General features: G+C 42.3%; 1 protein-coding gene across 13 annotated transcripts in view; it reads right to left on the bottom strand.

Annotated features, from left to right (window-relative positions):
- eya1 (EYA transcriptional coactivator and phosphatase 1) overlaps positions 1–22,204 on the bottom strand; it is a 73,757-nt gene that overhangs the window by 40,748 nt on the left and 10,805 nt on the right. For 8 of the 13 annotated variants that reach the window (XM_080855360.1, XM_080855359.1, XM_080855364.1 and 5 more), the window contains exons 4-5: positions 2,002–2,129; positions 1,017–1,082 (exon numbers count right to left, since the gene is read on the bottom strand). In XM_080855360.1, the coding sequence (XP_080711486.1) occupies positions 1,017–1,082; positions 2,002–2,129 (194 nt within the window). The other 5 variants (XM_080855369.1, XM_080855362.1, XM_080855365.1 and 2 more) reach the window with 4 other exon arrangements.

The raw sequence follows: 22,204 nt of genomic DNA, 5'->3' as shown, positions 1-22,204 counted from the left end.
GGAAAAATAGGCAAAAATGGTCAGAATCATTTCAAAATAGTAACTGAAATAAATATCACAGCAATGTAAGGGAGTAAAAAAAAACTGTTTCAGGCTACAGTGAACGCTATTTGACCTCAGCACTCTGTATCACATAGGCTCGGGCAGAGACAATTTCACAGCTATCTCGCAGGCCCCGGATCTTTGAAATCAATCCATCCTACCTCCGGAGGGGGATTTCTCTTTCTCGCTTTTTACTCTTTTTTTTCTCTTTTTTCTTCCGCATGAAAACAAATTTGCTTATATGGGTAGGGAGTCATGCCAGCTGAAATCCCTCATAGTTGGAAGAAGCCATTCACTTGTCATGTTGAACACGCTCCTGCTATGCTTCCCACACCAAGATACACATGTTGTTGCGGAGCCATTACACACACACACACACAACCACACACACACACACGCCAACATTTTCCTCTGGCAGGTATAATAAAACTGTGACACATTGCATGCATAAACTAGAGCTCTCCTGTGACACATACCAGTCCTTACTAGTATCTCCAGGTAACAGTAGAGAACATCAAAAAGGAATTGCAAACAAAATGAAAAGAAAAAAGAATGCACATAGTATGCGTGCCCACACTATTGCTGCACCAATCACTTCCCAGGTAGCGGCGCCCCTGGCCAAGGATCTGGCCTAGAACCGGCTCTAATTCGGCCCTGATCTGGCCCAGGTCCGGGCCAGGATTGGCAGCTCTCTGGGATATACTGGATTCACAATCAGCCAAATCTCAAACCATGCTTTCAACATGACACCACGAATAATGCCAGTATTATTCTAATGAAAGGCACAATAGTTGAGGCTTTGCTTTTTTGTTTGGGAAAATAAAAATATGCATATATCAATTATCTTCACAATAAAATTTGGGGTTTCACATTCGAAACGATGATTGGCAAAATAATTAATCTTGAACTGTTTTGCTTTTGTTGGCCGTACACCAAATATTGCCCTTTCATTGGATCGCCAGAACTGCACAAACCTGCAGCGGACTGTGAACTAGAACTTAGCAACCAGTCTGCTGTGGTAAGCATAGTGATGTTATCTCCTACGAGGGGGGACAAAGAAACAGAATGGCATAGGACACATGACAATCCGCACCACTGGGAACTCGAGGCTGTTTTACCAGAGAATGATACAAAACAAAAAAAGAAAAGAAAGAAAGATGGAATCGTATCACAATCAAGATTTCACAGTCTTGAGTACACACTTTCAAACAGATTCAAACAACTGATGGAAGGGGGGTTGCCGAGTGGTGGTGTAATATCACTTAAAGCCCTGGGAGAGGCATAGCTCTCATATTGCAGATAGCTCACTGCCTGGGTAATAACTAGGGCAATAACTAACACTGCTGCCGGAAGCCCACAGACAACAATGCAATCTATTTTACATTATGGGGGTCCCACAGCAATTACTTCACAGCTTTAAATCCAGATTGCCCCATCATTAGCAATTCAGGCCCCACTGACGAAAATGAGTGAGTCTCAATACTATGGCCTAGTGGTGGGAAACAAGGGTCTTTAATATCAATTATTCAACAGCACTGGGCTGATTAATTTCTCATTCATTAGCGAGTGAGCTGAAAGACTACCGTAGTAAATCTGTACTCTTTACACAACATGAAAAACAGTTAAATAAAATGGATCTCCTTGTTCTTGATGAGGCACAGCTTGCAGATGTTTGACTGCGATTTAGCGATTTCACAAGTTAACAGGGATATAAACGCTGTACAGCAGGGGTGGAGCAGTTACTTAACGATTCCGCTTGACAATTGTTTTTTGTGTGGAGAGAAACAGCATCCATCAAGATACATACATATCAAGTGCCAGACACAGAGAAAGGAAGGAGAGCTAGATAGAGAGAGACAGAGTGAGAGAGAGAGAGAGAGAGAGAGAGAGAGAGAGAGAGAGAGAGCAATCACAAAAAGAGTGACAGAGTCAGTGAATGAGTATCTCCTGCCTACATACCTTCAGTGCCATTTGGTGGCATGGAATTGTTATTAATGTGCGAGTTGTCGAGGCCGGGACCATTCGGGGATTCACTGCTTCCACTTACTCTGCTGTGAGGACTGGCTAAATCCTGCATTTCCATAGACCTGGCAGGGAGACAAACACACAGGTCCACACGGCAGGTCAGAAGGCATTCATTTCCATAGAACTGACACACACACACACACACACACACACACACACTAAAGGGGAGGAAAACAAATGCATAAGAGAAACTTCAAAATTGTATTTCTTCTCCATTTTCTTTAAAAATATCTATTTTTAAAACGTATTTCAAGATGTTGTAAAGGTTTCAAAAATGTGCCAAATTAACAAAACTGAGAGTGTCTTAAATATTCTTAGCAAGTAAATTTACCAACAATACATTATTTTATGATGACTCAACAGATTCCTTTACGAATCTAATGTAAAAAAGTTATAGCAACAGCAAAATATAACGTACAATACCAATTAGGCCAGTATCCTTTAAATACCCTACCATAATTAGGCCATTGTCCTTTAAATACTCAAGAAAATGAAATACACAGCTTTGTCATAATTTTACACGCTCTCTTTCACAGACTAAAAAGCTCCATTACACAACAAGTACACAGAGCACCCCGCGTAGTGGAATAACTCTGTGATTTGACAACAGAAAGAGTGTGTGTGGTGAAGGAGCTGTTCCTCAAGAGTATTCCTGGGAGCCCACGGCTCACTAACCAGCAATAGGGAGCTCACGAGGCATTTGTTTGCACTGGCAGGCGGCTTAATTGTTTCTCTGTTTATTCGGAGGACCCCGCCACTCCAAACATTATTCTATCTCCTCATTTGAGAGCTCTGAGGAGTTTATCATGCGTGGCAAATGGACGGGCGTGCTGGGCCGGCGTATGCCGAGAGGAACAGCCACAAAATTCAAACACACATTAGTCTTTGTTACTGGTCTTCGAGCGTTATTGCGCATGATTCAATTAAGGCACAGCTTTTTGTGCATTACGTTGGCATCACCAATTAGATTTGGGTGTTTGAAATGTCTTTGTTATCCATAAACATATGTCTTTGGAATGCATCAGAGATATAAGTTATTTAGTGTGTATGATCAAAACAAATGGTAAATATATTTCTAAATTGTTAACAGCAACAAAGTAAAAGTAATTTTCATTTTGAATAATAAACATTAAATATAAAGAAAATACAACTCACTACAACCATGCATGCCATGTTATATTTGTTTTACTGCTTATTACTTTTTGGGGAAAAAATTGAACACAATATAGTAAAATATAACTTAAGCTTGAGTTCTTCAACCACACTTCTTCTTATATATGACTTTTAATTCCGTCTAATTCCAAAACACTGACAAATAACAAAGGCACTACTGAAATTCATATGCATTCAATTCTGCACACGAATGAAACCTGTGCACAAAGTTACATTTAACAACAGAGAAACACCACCTCACGTCCAGTCCCTCATTTACCTCTACACTTTTCCACCAACTCCCTCAGTTGTTCGCTCTCTATTTCTCCTTCCTCCCTCTCTCCTCTTTCCTTTTCTCTTTTAACAGCAAAATCAAACCAAGACACATTTTCTCCCCCTCCTGTGTCTGAGCACTCCACTAACTGCAGTTGATAAGTCTTCAAAAAACCACAGCACTTGGCTAAACAGCTCCTAGTTCTCAATGATGCTCCTGGCAGCTCACCAACTCAGCTCTTACCTGGAGCCCGATGCATATGAATCATCTGAATCAGATTGCAGCTTTCTTTTTTTTTCTCCACCTGCCGAGGCCCAGAAACAATGTCACTCCTTGTTATTTTAGCTCCGTGTCACTGTCCACCTCCAGCCGAGCCACAATAGACGTTGTCTGAGAAAACATTATTGTTTTTCTCCCTTCACTCGAGCAGAATGGGAAGAGAGGGGAGGACCAGGGAACAGAGGGGCACATTGTCTGCTGGGTTCAACCCCTCCACTGTTGTTTCCTCCTCCAGGTCTTCCCTCCTCCCCGAGCCAGGGGAGAGAAGCCAAATGACGGAAAGGTGATTCATCATTGGTCTACGACAGCTGCAAACTGGATTAGCCCTCCCCCAATCAACATGCAAAGCGGCTTAGCCAAGGTAAGCAGGAAGGGGTGGGCTGGGGGGGAGGGTGGAGGTGGAGGTGGAGGTGCGGTAGGAGGGGGGGGGGGGTCTGAGGGTGTGAGGGAGTGTGTGTTGGAAGGGCGTGGGGGTGGTTTAGGTGTGGGGTTGGGGGGGCTGGTTTGTAGGGGCTGAGGCTTCTCTCTCTCCCTAGGTAGCCCCTGGAAGATGGGCCTTGTTGAACAGAAGCAAGTTGAGCGTGACACCCGTAGCATCTTCGGCGGATCTTTCATCTGCAATTGACACTATCTCAGAGTTATCTCCACTCCCCTCTCCCCACACACTGACAGCTCCTAATGATGGTCAGAGGTGCTTCCCACAGCCCCCCTTCACAGGGCCCGAGGCAGTCTGTGAGTGTGTGTGTGTGTGTGTGTGTGTGGGTGTGTGTGTGTGGAGGGCGGGGGGCACTTTTGGGGACCAGAGGAGGCCTGAAAGCCCTATGAGAAGGCGAGAGGAGGAGGGGGGGTGGGGAAGGGAAAGAGCGTCCTTTCCTCTTTCTTTCTTTTTCCATTTTTTGGGGGAAAAAAGAAGCACTTTGGAGCCCCTGTAGCGGTGGTGAATCTCTCACAATAAGGACGACTGGAAACAAGAACACGGATACCATATGGAGGCACATATGTTTCTTATGACGCTACAAATGCCGCTATTACTCTTCCCGCCTTGACAGTTACATTTCGCTGTCCCCTTCTCCGCCAGCCGTTTCTTTTTTATGCGCCTGGGCAAAAAACATATACCTGCAGGGCCATAATACTATATCAGGGGGCCAGCATACGGCAGCGTCTAAACCAGGGTGACGAACGAGGTCACGGGTGCCGTATCGTCCCAACGCCAAAAATGCAAAAAGTCTGAAAAATGCCTACATGAATTTTTAATGGCTGGCTGTTTACATGAGCCGGGAGTAACCTGAGATGCGTGGTCTTACTGCCCTTTTCTCTAAAGCTCTTTCTCTTTGCACCAAGCTAGAGCCTCCATGAATAGTGGTCAAGCCACAGAGTTTAGCAATTCTCTTTCTCTTTTTTTCTTTCTTCTGCCAATCCATTCATCCATTCTCTCAGAAAAACAATTACTTTTTATACATACAATCCAACAGAAATATCTTTTTTTTTAAAGTCTTTAAAGCAACTCTAGCAGGGGGTGAAAACTGCAGGAGTAAGGGGAGGAAGTGAAGTAAAAGAGAGGGAAACATATTTGGTCCATAAAATAAAACAGACACACAGAATAACTGAAGAGAGAGAGGGGGGGGGTGAGACAAGCTCTGTGATTCACTATGTTCAGCATCTGAGAGCTCATAACCATGCTGGTCTTTCCCAGCTACCAGCAGGTGATATCAACCAGGTGAGGAGGAGGAGGAGGGGAGGAGGTGAGGAGGAGGAGGGGAAGAGAGGCTGCGGGGTCAGAAGCAAAAACAAGTCTGTCTCTTGCGGCGTTAAATATTTATTGTTTTTTTTTTTTTTAAAGACTGCGTTCAGCATCTTTGATGTCCCTCCTCGTTCAACCTGAACGGAGTGTCCTTTGATGCGCACGGAACAAAGCCGCGCTAGGTGAAGCGTCAGAGGTGTCATCATCAAAAAAAAAAAGCCAAACACGCTTCACTCCCAACTGTTTGCTCGCCTTTTTTGTTTTGCTTTTCTTACTGCCAGAACAGCGTTACCGTTGGCAACACACGGCTGGGCTTTTAACGCTGATCATCACTAGCCTTGCGTGCAGGCTTTGGGGAGGCAGCACAGAAACTTGTCAATATGGCTTCCGTGAGTAACAGTGGGAAGACGGATATACTGCGCACACTTTACTTCAGTACTTCCTCGTTTCTTGCCGAAATGGTACTAATAAATATACATTCAGAAGTATTTCTTGAACATTTGACACGAAAATAAATCAGACAAAGATACATGCTCGGTGAGAAACTCGAGACGGATCTGAAATGTGAGAAATTTCAGAAATCCTTTTTTTTTTAAAAGCTCAGCACGCATCCTAACCCCTTCCCTACCACTCTACATTTTCAAGATTTTAATTTTATGAAGCACAGAGTGTATATTCCTTTTGAATTTGCTAGATTATGCAAACCATGTGTTGTGAGTTACCTTTTTATTTTTTTATGAAAAGCAACGCTTTAATCAAAATAACTCTAAAACAACTAATCCCCACTTAAGCTGGTCAGCTGAATCCACATGGTGGCCCAGGAAAAATAAATCCACTCGCAAAGAATGAAGAGGCAGACAACAATTGGACACAGATGTGACTGGAATTAGACACAGTTTAGAGAATGCTACACCTCACTTGTCTCGCTTGTGCGTGGACGAAGAAATGAGCACCACCGACAAACGCCATGCTGATTACAACCCTCCATTTTTCTTTTTTTTTTCTCCTGCTTTCGTCTTTTAACTAAAGGGGCTCCTGAGAATATATGGGGCCACGCTGATACTTTTATGCATCAGAATGAGAAGAAAGTTTTGCTACATGATTTAAAAAAAGGTTCATGTTTTATAATTTCCATACAAAAAAACACCGAAATCAAGTTGAGGCCCTAGCTGCAAAAATAAAGTCACTGGAGTGACATTCTCATTTTATGAATGACCTCTATAAAATGTGATTATTAAAATAAAGAAAAATCTTGTTTTTCAAATAAAAAGTTCACCCAAAGTAAAAGAGAGAGTAGTTTGATGTCATTTCCGCATATTGTGATTTTTTTAAGAAATGTATTTTTTAACCCTAGACACACTAAAGCATCGTTTAGTCTAACGCATTCATTAATACACAGAAGCTCAGCATCGGAGACATTTCAGACTTATCTCTAATTAAATGTCTAATTCCTAACAGATGTGTGGTTTGTTGATGTGCAATTTGTCTCTCCCATTTTGTTAAATCTGACATGGTGCTCCAGCAATTCACTGAATAGCTACATTAAATCTGTTAATACTGTGCTCTTCAACCCTCGAAATTATTTCCAGAAGGCTGGTTCACTTTGAGGCCCCATCAAATGAGATTTAAGGTACACATTTTATCACTCCCGGCCTACCGCACTGCCCTCAACGGCATGGGAAAACAAAAACAAAACAAATTCTGCATTAGAAATATGCTGTCATTACTCTCTAATGTTACTTCCATTATACTCCAAGGGGTTACGTCAAATAACATGCTCCTAAACACAAATTGCATGTTGCCTCATTGGCTGTCAGATTCATTTTGTAGATTAAAAAGTGAACTTTCTGTCAGTCAGTAAACGCAAAAACAGTATTTCAGCTACAATTGATCCACATAGTAGAGACGGTAATCTCATGGGAAATTAATCTGAATTTGACCTTATTACATCTTATTTTAAAAATATATTTTTTTCTTTTTTTAAATTAAAACTTTTGAATACACTTAAATCCACCAGCTATATTTTGTAGGCCAGTGTGTCGCATAATGCCCATTCAGATCCATTTCATGTCATTTCCCTCACTAACCGGTTCATGCAAACAAATGACTAATTACATATAAACAGACATTAGAGCAGTGCAGATAGAAAGAGGAACAGAAATCAACTGGGATGTTCAGACCTCATTTCCTGCACTATAGGCTACATTTGCCAGAGACAATCGGGCTGGCGTGTTAGCAAAATAACACCCTCCCGTATTTAGTAAACAGCTCAGCTCGCTAATCGCTCCAAACAGCCTCCCAGGCTTCCCATTTCCTCTGTCTTTCTCCTTTCTCATAAACAGCTGTAGCTGGGCCGCATCAATTAGCCCGCTGCGTCTTTCACCACACACAATTTCCAGCTTGAAAGGAGCTTGGGCCTGCACACATACGGAACACATTGGGCCTTCAGCAAACAGCGCAGAGCACCAACTGCAGCAGGAGCAGCAGCAGCGGCGGGCAATAGCATGGGCTAAAGGTAGAACAAGAGAGCTGCTTGCATGGCAGCTTGATCAGAGAGGACTTAATTCACCCAACTGAGTGCATTATTATAACAAATACAGTGAGTAAACAAGTCCAAATCAGCCACGACATTTTCAGTCAATTAAATAAACATGCTTCATTGTGCAAAAAATAAATAAAAAAATAAATAGGGCCAGCTGATTGCAGGCATTGCCATGTTTGTGTACACAGACAGACCCGGAAAGCAAACAGTATGGTAGTGGTAGTGGCCTGCGCATTACTTATTTGTTGTCAGAGCTGTCCAAGCTTATCTGCCTCTACATTTACAAAAGACCTTTCTTAGACAAATGAATCAAGAAAATTATTTTTCAAAAAACCTAATTATCTATCCCCTGCTGAAAGCAAACAAAATGCACTGACTAAGTTACACAACAAAGGAAGCTGCGGCGCGCTGTGATGAGCAACGTTTAATTGTACATGCTGCGTACGTCTCGCGTGTAAAATAAAACCTAGACATTTACACCTCTTTCTTTCCCCCTCGAGTTGCTGTATGCCGTGTCTTACAAGTCGAGCGAGCTGCTTTTGCGTCTCCACTCAGCATTCTTGGCTGCGCCAGATGTCATTGGATGTCAACTGTTTTAACTGAGTTGGTTTTGTTTGTTCTGCCAGCCAAAAAGGGTCTCCCATGGAGACCTTCTCTGCTTTGCCTGTCGGGATGTAAAATGTAAACTTATTCGGGCATAAGGACATCCTACTCTAGAAAATGTTACGTGATTTACAATTGTATCTCTTATTTCAGCAGCCTCTCCACCTGTTTTTATGTATCAAACAAGAAGCTTGCCATCCATCACAGGAGGGAAGCTTGAAAAAAAAAAAGTCAATTGAAAAGGGGTAAAGGTGGTTACCAGGTGTTAGAGTTATCAAGGGGGAACGCATCTCTTTGGGGTTTTATGTATTTGCTCTGAACACAGGCTAGAAAATAAATGGATACGCTGTTTGCAAAGTGTAAAAGCATAACTCCACATTTGTAGAGTTACATTAAAATGTTGTTGTTCTTTACATTATCTATGCATCCCATAATAACATTACAACATCAATAGTTTAACCCTAGCAGGCTTGCTCGAAACTTTAGTTTTTCTTTGTGAAATGCTATTATTATTGTTATTACATTATAACATATACTACATTTAAATCCATATTCATTATTTTATTGAATTGCCATCAAAATTACAATTATTAATGTCCATGACACTATTGTTGAGTCTTAGGTAAAATTAATACACAAGGCCTCTGTTGCAACTGCACGTAAAAATCATACAATATTTTTTTTGTAATCTAATCAACGACAAATAACATGATACTGAAGTAGTTTTCCGCTTAAAAACAACAGAACATGTTTAACATTAAGCTATTTTGCCACATACGGTGCAGATGTCTGTGTTCTGTCAATTCTACCGATAGCGCCGGTGATGGGCTGAGGGAATATTAGCATCCCTCGGGTCCAACAGAGTTGGCGAAACACATTTGTCTAAAAATGCCAGTGTCTGAATTCATTCATTTCCGTGAACATCGCACGTAACATCACCTAGATTTGCACTGAAGCCAAAAGTTTCCGAGTAAAAGAGAGAGAGAAAGAATCCAGCCAGAAGAAAGGCACCAGGATGTTTTTAGAAATGTAAAGTAGTGACATGCAGGCTAGGTTTGAAATAAAAGAAAACCGTACTCACTACAATTAAGATGAATCCTTGGTCTTTCTTTTATCCGATCTTTTATCTTCTCTAAGTGTCTGTCCAGTTCAGAGTGGCAAAAACAGTTCTCAAAAGCAAAAAAAAAAAAAAGATCTCAGTTTTTTGTCCGCGTCAACTCACAAATTACAAATACTAAACAACTTTTTTTCTTTTTCATGGTAAGTGTGAAAACCCATGGAGCCCTGCACGGTATCTCAAGAGACCGACTCCAAGAGTGAGAATGAGACTTGTCCGATTACTGCTGCAGGCAGTGACTAGAGAGTGTCTGAGGAAGAAGGAAAAAAACTAGAGAGAGAGAGGGAGAGAGCGAGAGAGGGAGGGAGGGAGGGAGAGCGAGAGTGGGAGGGAGGGAGTGAGGGAGAGAGAGGCAGGCTGCTATTTGAAAAAGCAGAAAGTTGCTCCATGCACTCGCACAGGAAGGCTTTGGAGCGGAGGAGGTCCGGAGGAGTTTTCTTAGCACCAGCCCTCCATATGTCACTCACTCTGGGCTCTAAGCTGCATAGCCTTCTCCAGATTGTGATCAGTGATCTTAAGACAATGAAATGGCAGATCCCTCAAACCATCCCCGCATGTCTGCTGCATCTCGCGACTCTGCTCACTCACCCCGAGGGCAAAGGTTTTTTTTCTGTCTGTCTTTCTTTCATTCTCTCTTTCCTCCCTTCTCATGTTTTTTTGTTTTCTTTCTCTCTCTTCTTTTTCTGCGCCACAAACCACTTTTGTTTTTTTTCTGATGTGAGACATGTTGCTTGCCATATGACAAAAAGTTTTTAGCTTTACTAAATTGATAATGTGCATTTTGAGGTCTGTTCTGCTGGAGCTAGCCAGGTTGTAGGGACACTCGTGCAACACAGTGGACTTCCTATCTCAACATGTAACCCTCCGCTGTTTGAAGGTAATGACTACGCTGTCTGCTCTAGGTTATAATATCCACTGTTTGCTCATGCTTTATTTTAGTGTGCTGGTCAACAAAAACACATTGGTTGCATTCATTTTTGGTTGTTCACAAATGTGGCAGTATTTTTAAAATGTGCATGAAAATTATGGCACCAAACCCTTTTGCAACTATCAATACACAATTACTATATTATTAAAATTCATGCTATAAAGTTATAATATTGTACTTATAATACTCAAATATTTTAGAAATGAATATAAATATATTATGACATTGTACACAATGACAGAAATCCAAAAATAACAGACAATTTAAAAAAAGCCTTTCAAAATGATTGTGAATATGTTTGCCTTTAAAGGACGATAAGTATAATCAAACTCAGTTTGTAGGCTTCCCTGTGCCTTATGATATTAACCTGCCTCGGCATCCTTACCTTTCACACAGTGCAAGGCTCTGCTTTGCAGAAAGTCAATTGGCCACATATTAATTTCACAAGTAGATATCTCTCTCTCGTTTTCTCTTTGTGGCTCTGAGTTGTTCCGGACTTGGAGTGGTACTGCAGGTATCTCCAAAAGGAGTGCTTTTACAAACGTAAGTGCGCAGTGCTTAAGCGCACACCTTGTAGTGTTGGCAGGGCTTTGGGCCAGGCAATGGCTGTGTATTGAGCAGCCATATATGGGAGACCCAGGTCGGGCGTGAGTGTGCCTCTGTTGTGTGGGGCTTCAGGGGCCGGTATAAATAGAACCAATGCTGCAACTTTTCCTAATCTACATAGGCTGTGCTGTTGATGTAGCCATGATGCAAACGCAACCACCCTCCCCCGCAACCCCCCCTCCTCCCCACACACACACACACACACACACACACACACACACACACACACACACACTCATTCTTCCTCACAGTCTCTGTGCCTACAGGTAAACTGGCAGTTTCACATTTCAGCCCGAGAAAATTAAATATATTGCATTTTGAAGAGGTCTTTGATAACTCAATGGGCTAATAAATGAACGGGACTCTCAAGTAACTGTTCTGCCGTCGCTCAGGGGTGTACATGGCAATTGAGTTATTCTGTTCACATGGCAGCTGTATGAAATTAGCTTACAATGTAATTTTGCAAGTGAGTTATTTTCCAATTGCACAGCATAATTACCCAGAGTTGTTTATGTCTCCTAAGCTAAACTAACTCATAATTTTTTGCATACCCGCGAATCTGCAGTTGTATGTTTTGAATCACAATTTGGATCTTGAAATAGGCCACCGCTTCCACAAAAGTTAAGTGGCTTTTCTGACTGTATACATTTAAATTGAGTTTTCTATTAAGATGTGCAACAAATGCAAGTTGGCATTGAAGCAGATGTTTGGAAAAATACAAAAAGAGACACCCCTACAACACCACAAAACCATTCACGATAAAAACTAAATAGAAGATTTGAAATGATTAAGATATTATCTATTGCTGAAATACTGAATGTAAGAATATTTCCGGGGGGGGTTGTTTAGAAAGACCTCTCAGTGAATTCACTGAACACAACATACACATTGCTTTCAAACACAAACAAGAGTTGAATTTGTTTTTGCCCAATTCAACTCTTTATCATCAGAAAGAATCACCCCAGCAATGTAGTCATTATCTTCTCAAGCTGGGCTTAACAAAGATGCATTGACAGTGTTGGGCCTGACATCAGTGCTAAAACATTACTTGCCAAAAACTATATCAAGCAAGACATTTGAGAGCCGGACCAAGATTAAAAGTGAAGCCTTTCTTTATTGAGGATTATCTTGATGGGACCCTGAGGTCTTACTCAGGGACAGCGTAGATGCCTGCGTGCAATCTAGACACAGAGAGAGATCTGCGTCCTTCGCTGTGTAGGTTATCTAGAAAATGTGTCACAGACACATAATAACGCTATGATTCATTCTGCGCTCGAAGTTCAGCTACTATTCCCCAAACTCTTGATCGAATCTCAACACATTCAATTATGTGTGATCCGACAGAGTGGCTAACTGTTAGTATCTATGGTATGATCAGAGAAGAGGCTGCCCTGTACCTAGGATATCTTATATGGACTTTGTGTAAACAAGTATTGGATGTCTTTTTATAGGCTCTAGTTCACACATTTAAACTACACAGTAACAAATTGGGCGGAAGTTCTGTGTGACTTTGTTATTATCAGATGCAAATGAAACATGCTAACACTTTTTTCTTCTGCAAAACACTTGGAATATTTTCAAATGCATACGCTGCAAGTTTGTTTGGGTAAACCTACAACAGTGTTTACACAATGTCACACTTTGGGGATGGGGGGGTTAGATCAAGTTCCTATTCGGCCACAAGTCTCTGAGCACTACCCTCCCCAAAAAGCCAACCCCTGAGATGTGAAATTTGAACTGGCTTCTCCGGCCTAATGAAAACAACAACTTTCATATATTTATCTAAGCATTACCAGGTGAAGTGTTTTCCTATTGACTGCGTGGAAAGAGCACCACGTCCCCGCGCCTCACAACTTTGCCCCCAGTCCCCTGACACGTGCAGGTCCTAAAGGCTGCCGAATGGTAATTTGTCAAGAGGCCGAACAACTGGTATTGGATAGTCTTCGTTCCCTTCCTTCTGCCCACACCCAACCCTCCCAAACACCACCACCACAACCTCCTTTCTATTCACTGTGAATGCAGCGTTACAGAGAGAGCCCCCCTCAAGGAGCAGACTTTTATTTTGAGGGCAATCGAGTGAGGTACTGGCAATCCCGAGCAAACCTGAGCTAAACTTTCTTCTGCCTGTGACAGAGGCCTATGTGAGGGGTATTTCCATGGAAGAGAACACTAACAAATGGCCGTCTATCTTGGTGCACAGCGAAATGATATGCGACCGACCAGGGACTTGTTTTTCCTGGCTGTGTCCGGTATCAAAACATGCAATTACATTTGCATGGTTACCTGCTCTACACAACATTTGAAATCTCCATTAGAATTGGTTTGTGGCACGTCTAGAAACTCGTATAAACAACAAGCTTTATATAAAACAAATTGCACCAAGTTGGATGCTGTCTGCTTCCAACTTAGATCCTACTGATGTGCGTTCAAATAAAATATCTTAGGTACAAGCCTACCTCAATTACACAGCAAAACTCCCCTGTTTGATGAGTGAGCATACAGTACTTGCTTTCATTTGGAGACAGAAGTACCAATCTACTGCCATAACCACAACAGATCTCAAAGCCATCCGTCCAATTGCTGCTTTCATTTCAGCACAGAGAGTAGATCTCTGGTGATTAGGCGTCACCACAATAAAGATTTTTGACAGCACAGACAGATACTTCTGAAGCCCCCCCACTCCCCTCCCCTGTTCCCCCTCCTTTCCCTAAGGTAAATTAGTAGCAAGTGAAGTGCTTTCAAGTGGTGAATGAAAGTTAGAGGGAAGCCAAATTTCACTTTAAACAAACAGCAGGTTTGTCTGCACGAGCGAGGAGGGCGACTGCGGATGAAAGTAAATGCAAACCTCTCCCCTATAAATACGTTTTGCCGTTCTCATCAGCACTCGCGGAACAATGCCGCCGGTTAACCTCAGCAGACAAAACAAGACAACACAAAACCAAATTCCCAATTACCACATGATGATAACCGTCCTGTTAGCAGGGCAACCCCATGTGCTCCAAACTATGTTTATCCCACTTATTTGCACACACAGAACAGAACAGAACAGAACAGAACATACTGTACATCAATTACAATCGTTTCTGAAAGTAAAGGGAATTTTTTGGAAAAAGACAATAGTCATGCCTGCCATTTCTGACAATGGAGTGAATGCAGTGGTCACGGTGCTAATACAAGCACGTTTTTGGCACACAAATCTCCATACTGGCATGCAGACGTGCCCGTCCTGGGACTCAAGAGAGGGCTTGACTTTATGAGGGGTTTGGAACACCTGGGGAAGGGGCTGCGAGGGGCTGAAAATCCTCCAGCAGACACTTTACTACCCTCCAGAGCTGTGAAAAAGAAAAACAAGCATGCTTTGGAGACCTATTACTCAGAATGAGACATCACTGAGGCACAGAGGTACACACACAGAAAACTAAACGTAGATAAATGTTTAGTCAGCAGCGCATCCAGGGGCAGAAATCAAAATGGCACAACCGTACGGTATATTTCAGTCCATATTTTACAACACAAGTGCCTTTATGGAGCCATTCATTTGGTCTGTTCTTGGTTGTTTGGACACATACTTAAACACTGGATTTCATCCACAACTGAGCACTGTATTTATTGTTCAACCTGGACACTTTCTGAACAATAGTACTGGATTCAACAACTAAGTATGCTGTTTGCAAAGCATGCTATTCATGGGAATTACAATGTCTTTACCTAACCGGTATTCAGTGAAACAGGATATTTGTCCCCTCCTTTTATATCACTGGTCATTTTGGCTGAGGAGCAGGAACACCCTTGAGGGGCCCCATTGCAGTTGAATGTATGGGCTGCACTGACAGAGCAAGCTGCCAAGATAGTAGCAACCTCTTCAGAGTCCTTGTTTTCCTTCGGTTTCAAAACGAGAAGCTCAACTATCAACTCACAACCCCTTATCTCTTTGCAGATAGTTTTTCGAGCAAATGTGAATTATCGGCCCTGTGATACAATACACGACAGGACTACAGGATATGACTTTCAATGCATGTAAATAATTCCAACTCCTAATGACTTAGAGAGTCCCACAGCAACAATCTTGGCAGCCTCACAGTTATGTCTTTGTCATCTGTGCTCAGACCTGCAATAGGCAGTCATTTAGAGGGTGATAAAATACTTTTCTAAACTACTTCCGCCTGACTTAAAAAATCCTTAGGTCCAAAATGTGTCCTTAAATATATATTGGGCATGGAGCTGACATGACAGAGTCAATAATTTGTCAATTCTTTCCCTCACAGCAGTCTTTAAACTACTCGGACCAAAATAAGGCACCCCTGGAATCTGGAATTCCTGAATAAGAAAGAGTGGCCCCTCCACTAAATTTAAATCAGCTGCACCCTAAAATACCAATATGTTTGGTAATAAATTGTCAGGCCCCCTCTAATGACTCCCTCTCTCTCTTCCTCTCTCTCTCTCTCTATCTGGGGAGCATGTAGAACGCCCCATAAGAACATTTGTCAGAGCAGGGCCCAACTGTCTCAGACTACTTGCACAGGCGGACAAGGCGTCCAGAAATGTGGCATTCCCCCCCCCCACCCCCCTCCATCCCGCCCTCTCCACAGCTGCCTCCCCTAGTTGGGTCCAGGTCAGCAGAGAGTCTGTGGTCAGACTACTGAGGGTCCGGACCCAGCAGGGGCGCTCCCCTGTAGGGTGGAACGGCCCAGCACTTGGGATGGCCTTTACCGCAGCGCAAGTCCCAGTTGTGGGTGGGGGGTGGGGGCACTACAGAGGCCACTAAGGACCCACCCCCTACCCCCTTCCACATTTGTGAGGGCCAGGATCCCACATAACAAAAACACATTAAGGCAAATGTCTGGTCGCTTGTCTGTTTAAATTGGCCAGATGAAAGCCACTTTAAGACTGGGGTTGGGGGGTGGGATGGGGAGTATACTGACCTTCTACAGAGTGAGAGCACCTTGTTGTGATCCAGAGAAAGATGCCACCATCAAGGCAGTGTTGTGTTGTTTGTTGTGCTGTGCCTTCTCTACAGTCTACAGGGAAATTGTGAAGGGGTGTGCTCTACCCGGTAAACACTCTAGTTTAAAGAGCTGAAGTGGAGTTGGAAGTTTAGACAGACAGTTTAGACAACTGGCAACCAAAACTGGGGCCAGACAAAAACAACACAGAAAAACTCATATAACTGCATGTTCAAAACAATGAAAGTTAAGACCAATAACACACACAAGCACGAATTGACCAACTAATTACCAAGGCAGAAAAAATACCAATGGACACTGATGTGGCCGAGGCTATAAATATCCTGCTTAATGTTACAAGCAGCGCCCAGGCAACACAGAGGGACTTTTCACCATAGCTTTCTAATTCAACTAAACTGCAAAAGCTCACCGGCACAGAAATAAGCAAGGAAAAAAACGCCCAGCATATCCAAACATTTGCAGCACTGAGCATAAAATCTTTAACCCTAAGCCAGTTACCAAGTACTCTTCCCCCTTACATACATGACAAGGGTGTGTTGCTAACAGACGAAATAAAATTCAGGTCATTTTTAACTTGGTAGGTTGGACACTTAACAGCTGGGGCTGCTTCCCTCTCTCTCTCTCTCAAGCTCCTTGTGTACTGTATGCACATTTAAAAAGAGACACTTGGATTATCTTGGCAAGGGAATGCCATTCATTTTATAGGAGAGGGGTGGAGGCAGGATGCTGAGGCAGACCATTTTTCAGCGCCCGGGAAAGAGTGTGAACTATTAGCGGCCTGCCAGGCCAGAAGGTGCCCCCCATCACACTGGCGTCACATAAAGTGACTTGAGGCATGACAAGAAGTTCAAAAATAACCAAAGGTTAATAACCGTTTAAGACTATGCATGAGAGTGCTGAAGTGTGCCCCCCCACTCACACACACACACACACACACACACACAAACACACACTTTTACTCCCCACCCCCCCTCCTCAAAAATCTCTCTGTGAGACTTCTGTCCTCAGTACTGGGGCTTGTTCAACTTAATTGACATGAGTCAGACAGACAGGTTAATCAGATAGACAGGTTAGACTTTTTTCCCCTTCTGCCTTTTTGCCCTGTTTTCCACCACCGAACTTTCACCAGTTGACAGGAACTCGGCGGTGGAATTCAGTTTTGAAAAACACAGCGGCACGTCCTGTGTATGTACCCTCTCAAAACATATTCTCCGAGTAAAAGCGTGGAAACGTACGGTCCGAACAACAATAAACTTCATACGCTGAAATATTTCTTTTGAGGGAAAAAGTCACACTTTTTTACTTGCGCTATGAAGCTAGCACCCGGGTGACGTGCCAAGTTTCCGTGTGTATTTCCCCTTTATGTGTTCAGCATGACTGTGGCCTCTCTCAGAAGGTGATTTCCTCTATGAGGAAATGGAAATTGCATTGTAGGCTCCCAGGCCCCTGGTCCCCCCGTACCCATGAAAATATGCTCTACCACATCATATGTGAGGGCCTCTGAATGATTGACATTAAAAACGGGAGAAAAAAAACAGCCCCCTGTTGCATAGCAGATTTCCCCTTGAAGCGTGGCGCTGCTGATAAAGTATGTGGTTTACTTAGCGGTCATGCAGGCAAAACTCCTGCAAGGCCTCGGCGGGAACTTAAAGAAGTCATTTTCAGGATATTCTTTTGTCACATGCTTTCATTTTAACATTTGTATGTATGAAATACGAATTACCAGAATAACTGAAAACCATTTCGGGATCACAATCACTTTTGTTCCAATTGGTTATGTATGGCGCATAGATAATATGTATAGTGAATATATGTATTTATATATTTATACAGTATATTAATTTCAGGTATTGTGTTGGACAATGGTTACACACCACACAGGCATGCATTTCTACACACGTACAAACACGGAGCCCTGAAAAAACACGGCGATGTGTCAACGCTGGCAGATCACTAAATCTGTGTGCACGAGGAAACGGAGAGCCTGAGTTCCTGGTTACTGATACTCTATAGAGGAAGAGTGGTATGAAAACAGTTTTTGAAGTCCACCTGATGCCACAGTCCCACCGGCATAACCTACTGACCCTTCTACATTGTGATGTTCTCGCCACGCTGGGGAGCACCAAGTGGAAATATGACATCAGGATGAAGTTGGGATGATGGTATGTGGAGGAAGGCCAAAGAGGAAGACTTGATGATTTATAGATTCCGACAACTGAAATACTGACAAGAGCAGTAGACTAGGGGGGGGGGGAAATGACGTCTGTGTCAGCATATTTTTTTTGTAAATGAAATGAAAATCTTTTTCTTAGTGTCTCTATTGACTGAGAGCACACAACTCAGTTCAAACGAGGTGAATACATAGAAAAACTATCATGACAGATTACAGAAAGTCATCTTTCTTACAAAGGTATCAGTATCCAATCTGAATGGATCTGAAGGCAGACACAAGATGCTGTTTATGACAGTGTTCATCCTTTAAATCATATCTAAATGATCAGATGGACACCCTGACCTTACCTTGACTGACTGGTGCAAATGATGAAGACACACTGTGAGAAAACTGAACCGGCACGCTGGAAGGGAACCTGAATGACTAATGCATGATTCAACGTTACCGGCAGGCGATCGCTCCCTGGCCACAGCAGCGCTCCGCCACAAAGCCATTCCAGGCATACTCCTGTCACGCAATTACGTAAACATTAAGGTTTTGAAAAAGATAAAGCTAACCCACTTATCACAACATCTTACACCTACAGAAGATGCATACATACCAAACCAAATTTAGCATGAAATGTGGTGGACAGTGTTAATTATGATTTATGGTGTTTAGTTTTGTTCAGTTTTTTTAGGATTTGTTGTTTGAGAATTTCACCATAGCACTAACTAATATTGAGGTGCAGTTTTGAGTGGGCCCCGCTCGATGGGCCTATAAATAGTGTTGGTGTGCCACGGCTACACTCCCAGCCCAGTGTCAGTTACAGACCCTGGCGACTTTTTATAGGTCACAAAACTTCCTGTTGCCGTGGATACACCGCAGAAGAATAGTGCGGTTTTGGACGTGAAACAGGTAAGACTGGTCAGGGCAATTAGAGGGCCCATTTGCTTGAATGAGGGCTATCGGACGGACAGTCGAGGTAATTGGGGGGTTAGTTCATTCACTATGCCGGAATTGTTCTGCCCCTTGGCTGCACCTGGTTGGAGCTTGGGACGGAACAATGGGAGGACATTTAGGTTTTTCTTTCAGTGAATGAGTATTCTTCCTGGTCTGGCCCTTTCATTTTCCCAGTAGACACCCATCACCCCACCCACCCCTTCCTCACCATTCATACACAGATAATGAATTTATTGTTTTGTTGGGTTTGTTTCCGAGTCGCCGCTGTACTTATGTTATATTTTGCTTATATTCTATTAGACAAAATGTCGTTTTTATTCTGATTATTACTGATAATGAAATAGACTGATGATTTTGTTTATGCCTACGAGTGCTTTATTGCCCATGTAAGAAAAGTTGTTTCTGAAATATGAAATGCACGGCTCAGACATATCATAACATTCGCTTAGTAGCAATGCTGGCCTGACAGTCGATCCTTCAGTGCTTCCTTTGCTCACCGTGGTGACACAGCTGTGAGGAATGGCCCATCACATGATGACTTTGCAATTTACAAAATTACAAGATGGCTGACATCAGGCCTCCCAGACCCCTTGCTCCTTTCCTGAATAATTTATTCCATATTGATGAGTTCTAATAAAAGAACGAGGCTGGCAGCCTTTCGACTGGCATTGCTGTCCACCGCCCAAGTCACAACCACAGACACATTTCTTATCCATACACGCAAGAGCTGATGAAGCACAAGAGAGCAAATGTCTTTTTTTTCTTTTCCTTTCTCTGTGAATGCAGAATTTGAAATAGGATATTAGATTACCGTATTGCAATCTGTCTTGGTGGGGAGGACTAACTGCTGATGTTCCTGTCAGCTAATTACAGTTCCACTCTGCGACAGTTGTCAATGTTACCACAGGTTTTTTTTCCTTTACCTTCCTGCCACTAAAAAAATGTGTCAATTCACTCTTGACGATCACAATGTGTTTTTAGGTGAAGATTTGACAGATGCAACACTAGGAAATATGATTGATTGACTGTTTACACAATCTTTTATACATTTCAGTGATGAGATGAATTTATGCTGAATAACAAAAGGGAAAGATACTTTCTGCTACTGCTGACGAGACATCAACAACTTGGCAACAGCTGTAAATGTATGTAATAGGTTTTGGCAGTGTGTTGCCTTGACTTCATAAAAATGAGATTAAATGGCCACCTGTCCTATTACCCCGCCTGTATTCGGTATGTGTCTGATTTGATGGTATCTGTCGCATCATCATTGGCAGCTGTCATGCACTTAATAAATAGCACCTTTCACAAAAGCAAAGGTGATGAATTGAAAAATGTTTAGCTGAGGCCTGCATAATTTATACAGGCCTCTGGCGCCGGCCAAGCCCTCATGAATAATTAAAATTAATCTCATTATGGAAGATTTCATTATGGGGATAATTTAATTAAATAAAAGCTGAAGGACCTTTGAGGTCTGACAGGCACATGCGCTGCTACCTTGGGCTAATGGCACGAGGGCAGTGCATTGCGGTGCAGTAATAATGCACAGAGACCCATACATTATTTAATGGACCCGGCTAAGTACGGGCCGATCAATGCTAACCTGTCATCTCATCAATGTGCTGAAAGCGTACCAGAGTCCAGTCCTCCTAGTAGATAATAATAAAATGCAGTCTAATACAATGCAATGCATACAATTGTTATGTGCAGGATGTTTTTTCCTGCTTATGATAGTTTAGTATACATTAGTATACAATACCAGAACATTATATTCTTCAGTCTTCAATATCTGTGCTAGCTTTGTTAGCGCCATTGTTGTGTTAAGAAGAAAAAGTATACATTTTGAGGAGTGCACAGTGAGGACAGACAAAAAAAGGAAAGTATGTCACCACATTTTAGCAAGGTAAACATGGCTGCATAAAAATCATGCAAGGAGTGAGTATCTGACGTGAGGACCCGAAAACGAATTATATTACTGTCTTATGGGAGCTATTAGGAAGCACTCTTGGAGTGTGTGTGTGTGTGTGTGTGTGTGTGTGTGTGTGTGTGTGTGTGTGTGTGTGTGTGTGTGTGTTCTTCAGGGGCACAAGAAGCTAGTATTCCTCAGAGCTTCTGATACGCATCTAACTTCTCAGTGAAGCCATTTTGTGCCACCAAGATGTTAAATGTTAAGGTTAATCACACACGCTCAGATAAAGGAAAAACCTTTGCAACTATCATGTGACAAACACATGGAAGCTGTAGTGATCACTAAAGGTTTGGTCTCTATATTAGTAAGCACAGTTTAGAGACACAGCAGTTGAGAGGATGAGGTTTAGTGTGGTATTGAGTTGCTCTCTCCATCTCTCTCTGTCTTTCTCTTCCCCTGTCAAATTTCCCTCTCAATCAAGAAGGACATGGAATGTTTGGTTGATAAGTGGTATTCCGACTACAGTATTAGCCCTATCATCAGTGGTGAAGTATTTTTTCCATTCAAATTGGGATGAGCGTATAGTCACTTTTTGGGCCCGTTTTCCAATTATAGACTTATCTACCTACTTGTACTTATCTCCATTCAACTTTTCTAGCCTTTGTATTTTGTATTTGTAAATATTGATGACGTGTTTATCGTTGTAATTATAAAGCACACATCTACTGTACATATTAAAAAATAAAAAATCTGTCCCTCTCTCTGCAGTTGTGTCTGTATACATGAACACACAAATATATCCGTGTGTGTCTGTATGTTTGCAAATAAATACATCCTTGTGTAATGTACACACAATTCATACATAGAGCTTTTTAAAGAGGAAATCTTAGGCATAAACATTAACATT

Source organism: Sprattus sprattus (assembly GCF_963457725.1).
Source record: "Sprattus sprattus genome assembly, chromosome: 17".
In the NCBI taxonomy this organism is placed as follows: domain Eukaryota; kingdom Metazoa; phylum Chordata; class Actinopteri; order Clupeiformes; family Clupeidae; genus Sprattus; species Sprattus sprattus.
Note: the sequence above shows the minus strand (reverse complement) of the source record. Positions and strands in the feature narration are given on the sequence as shown.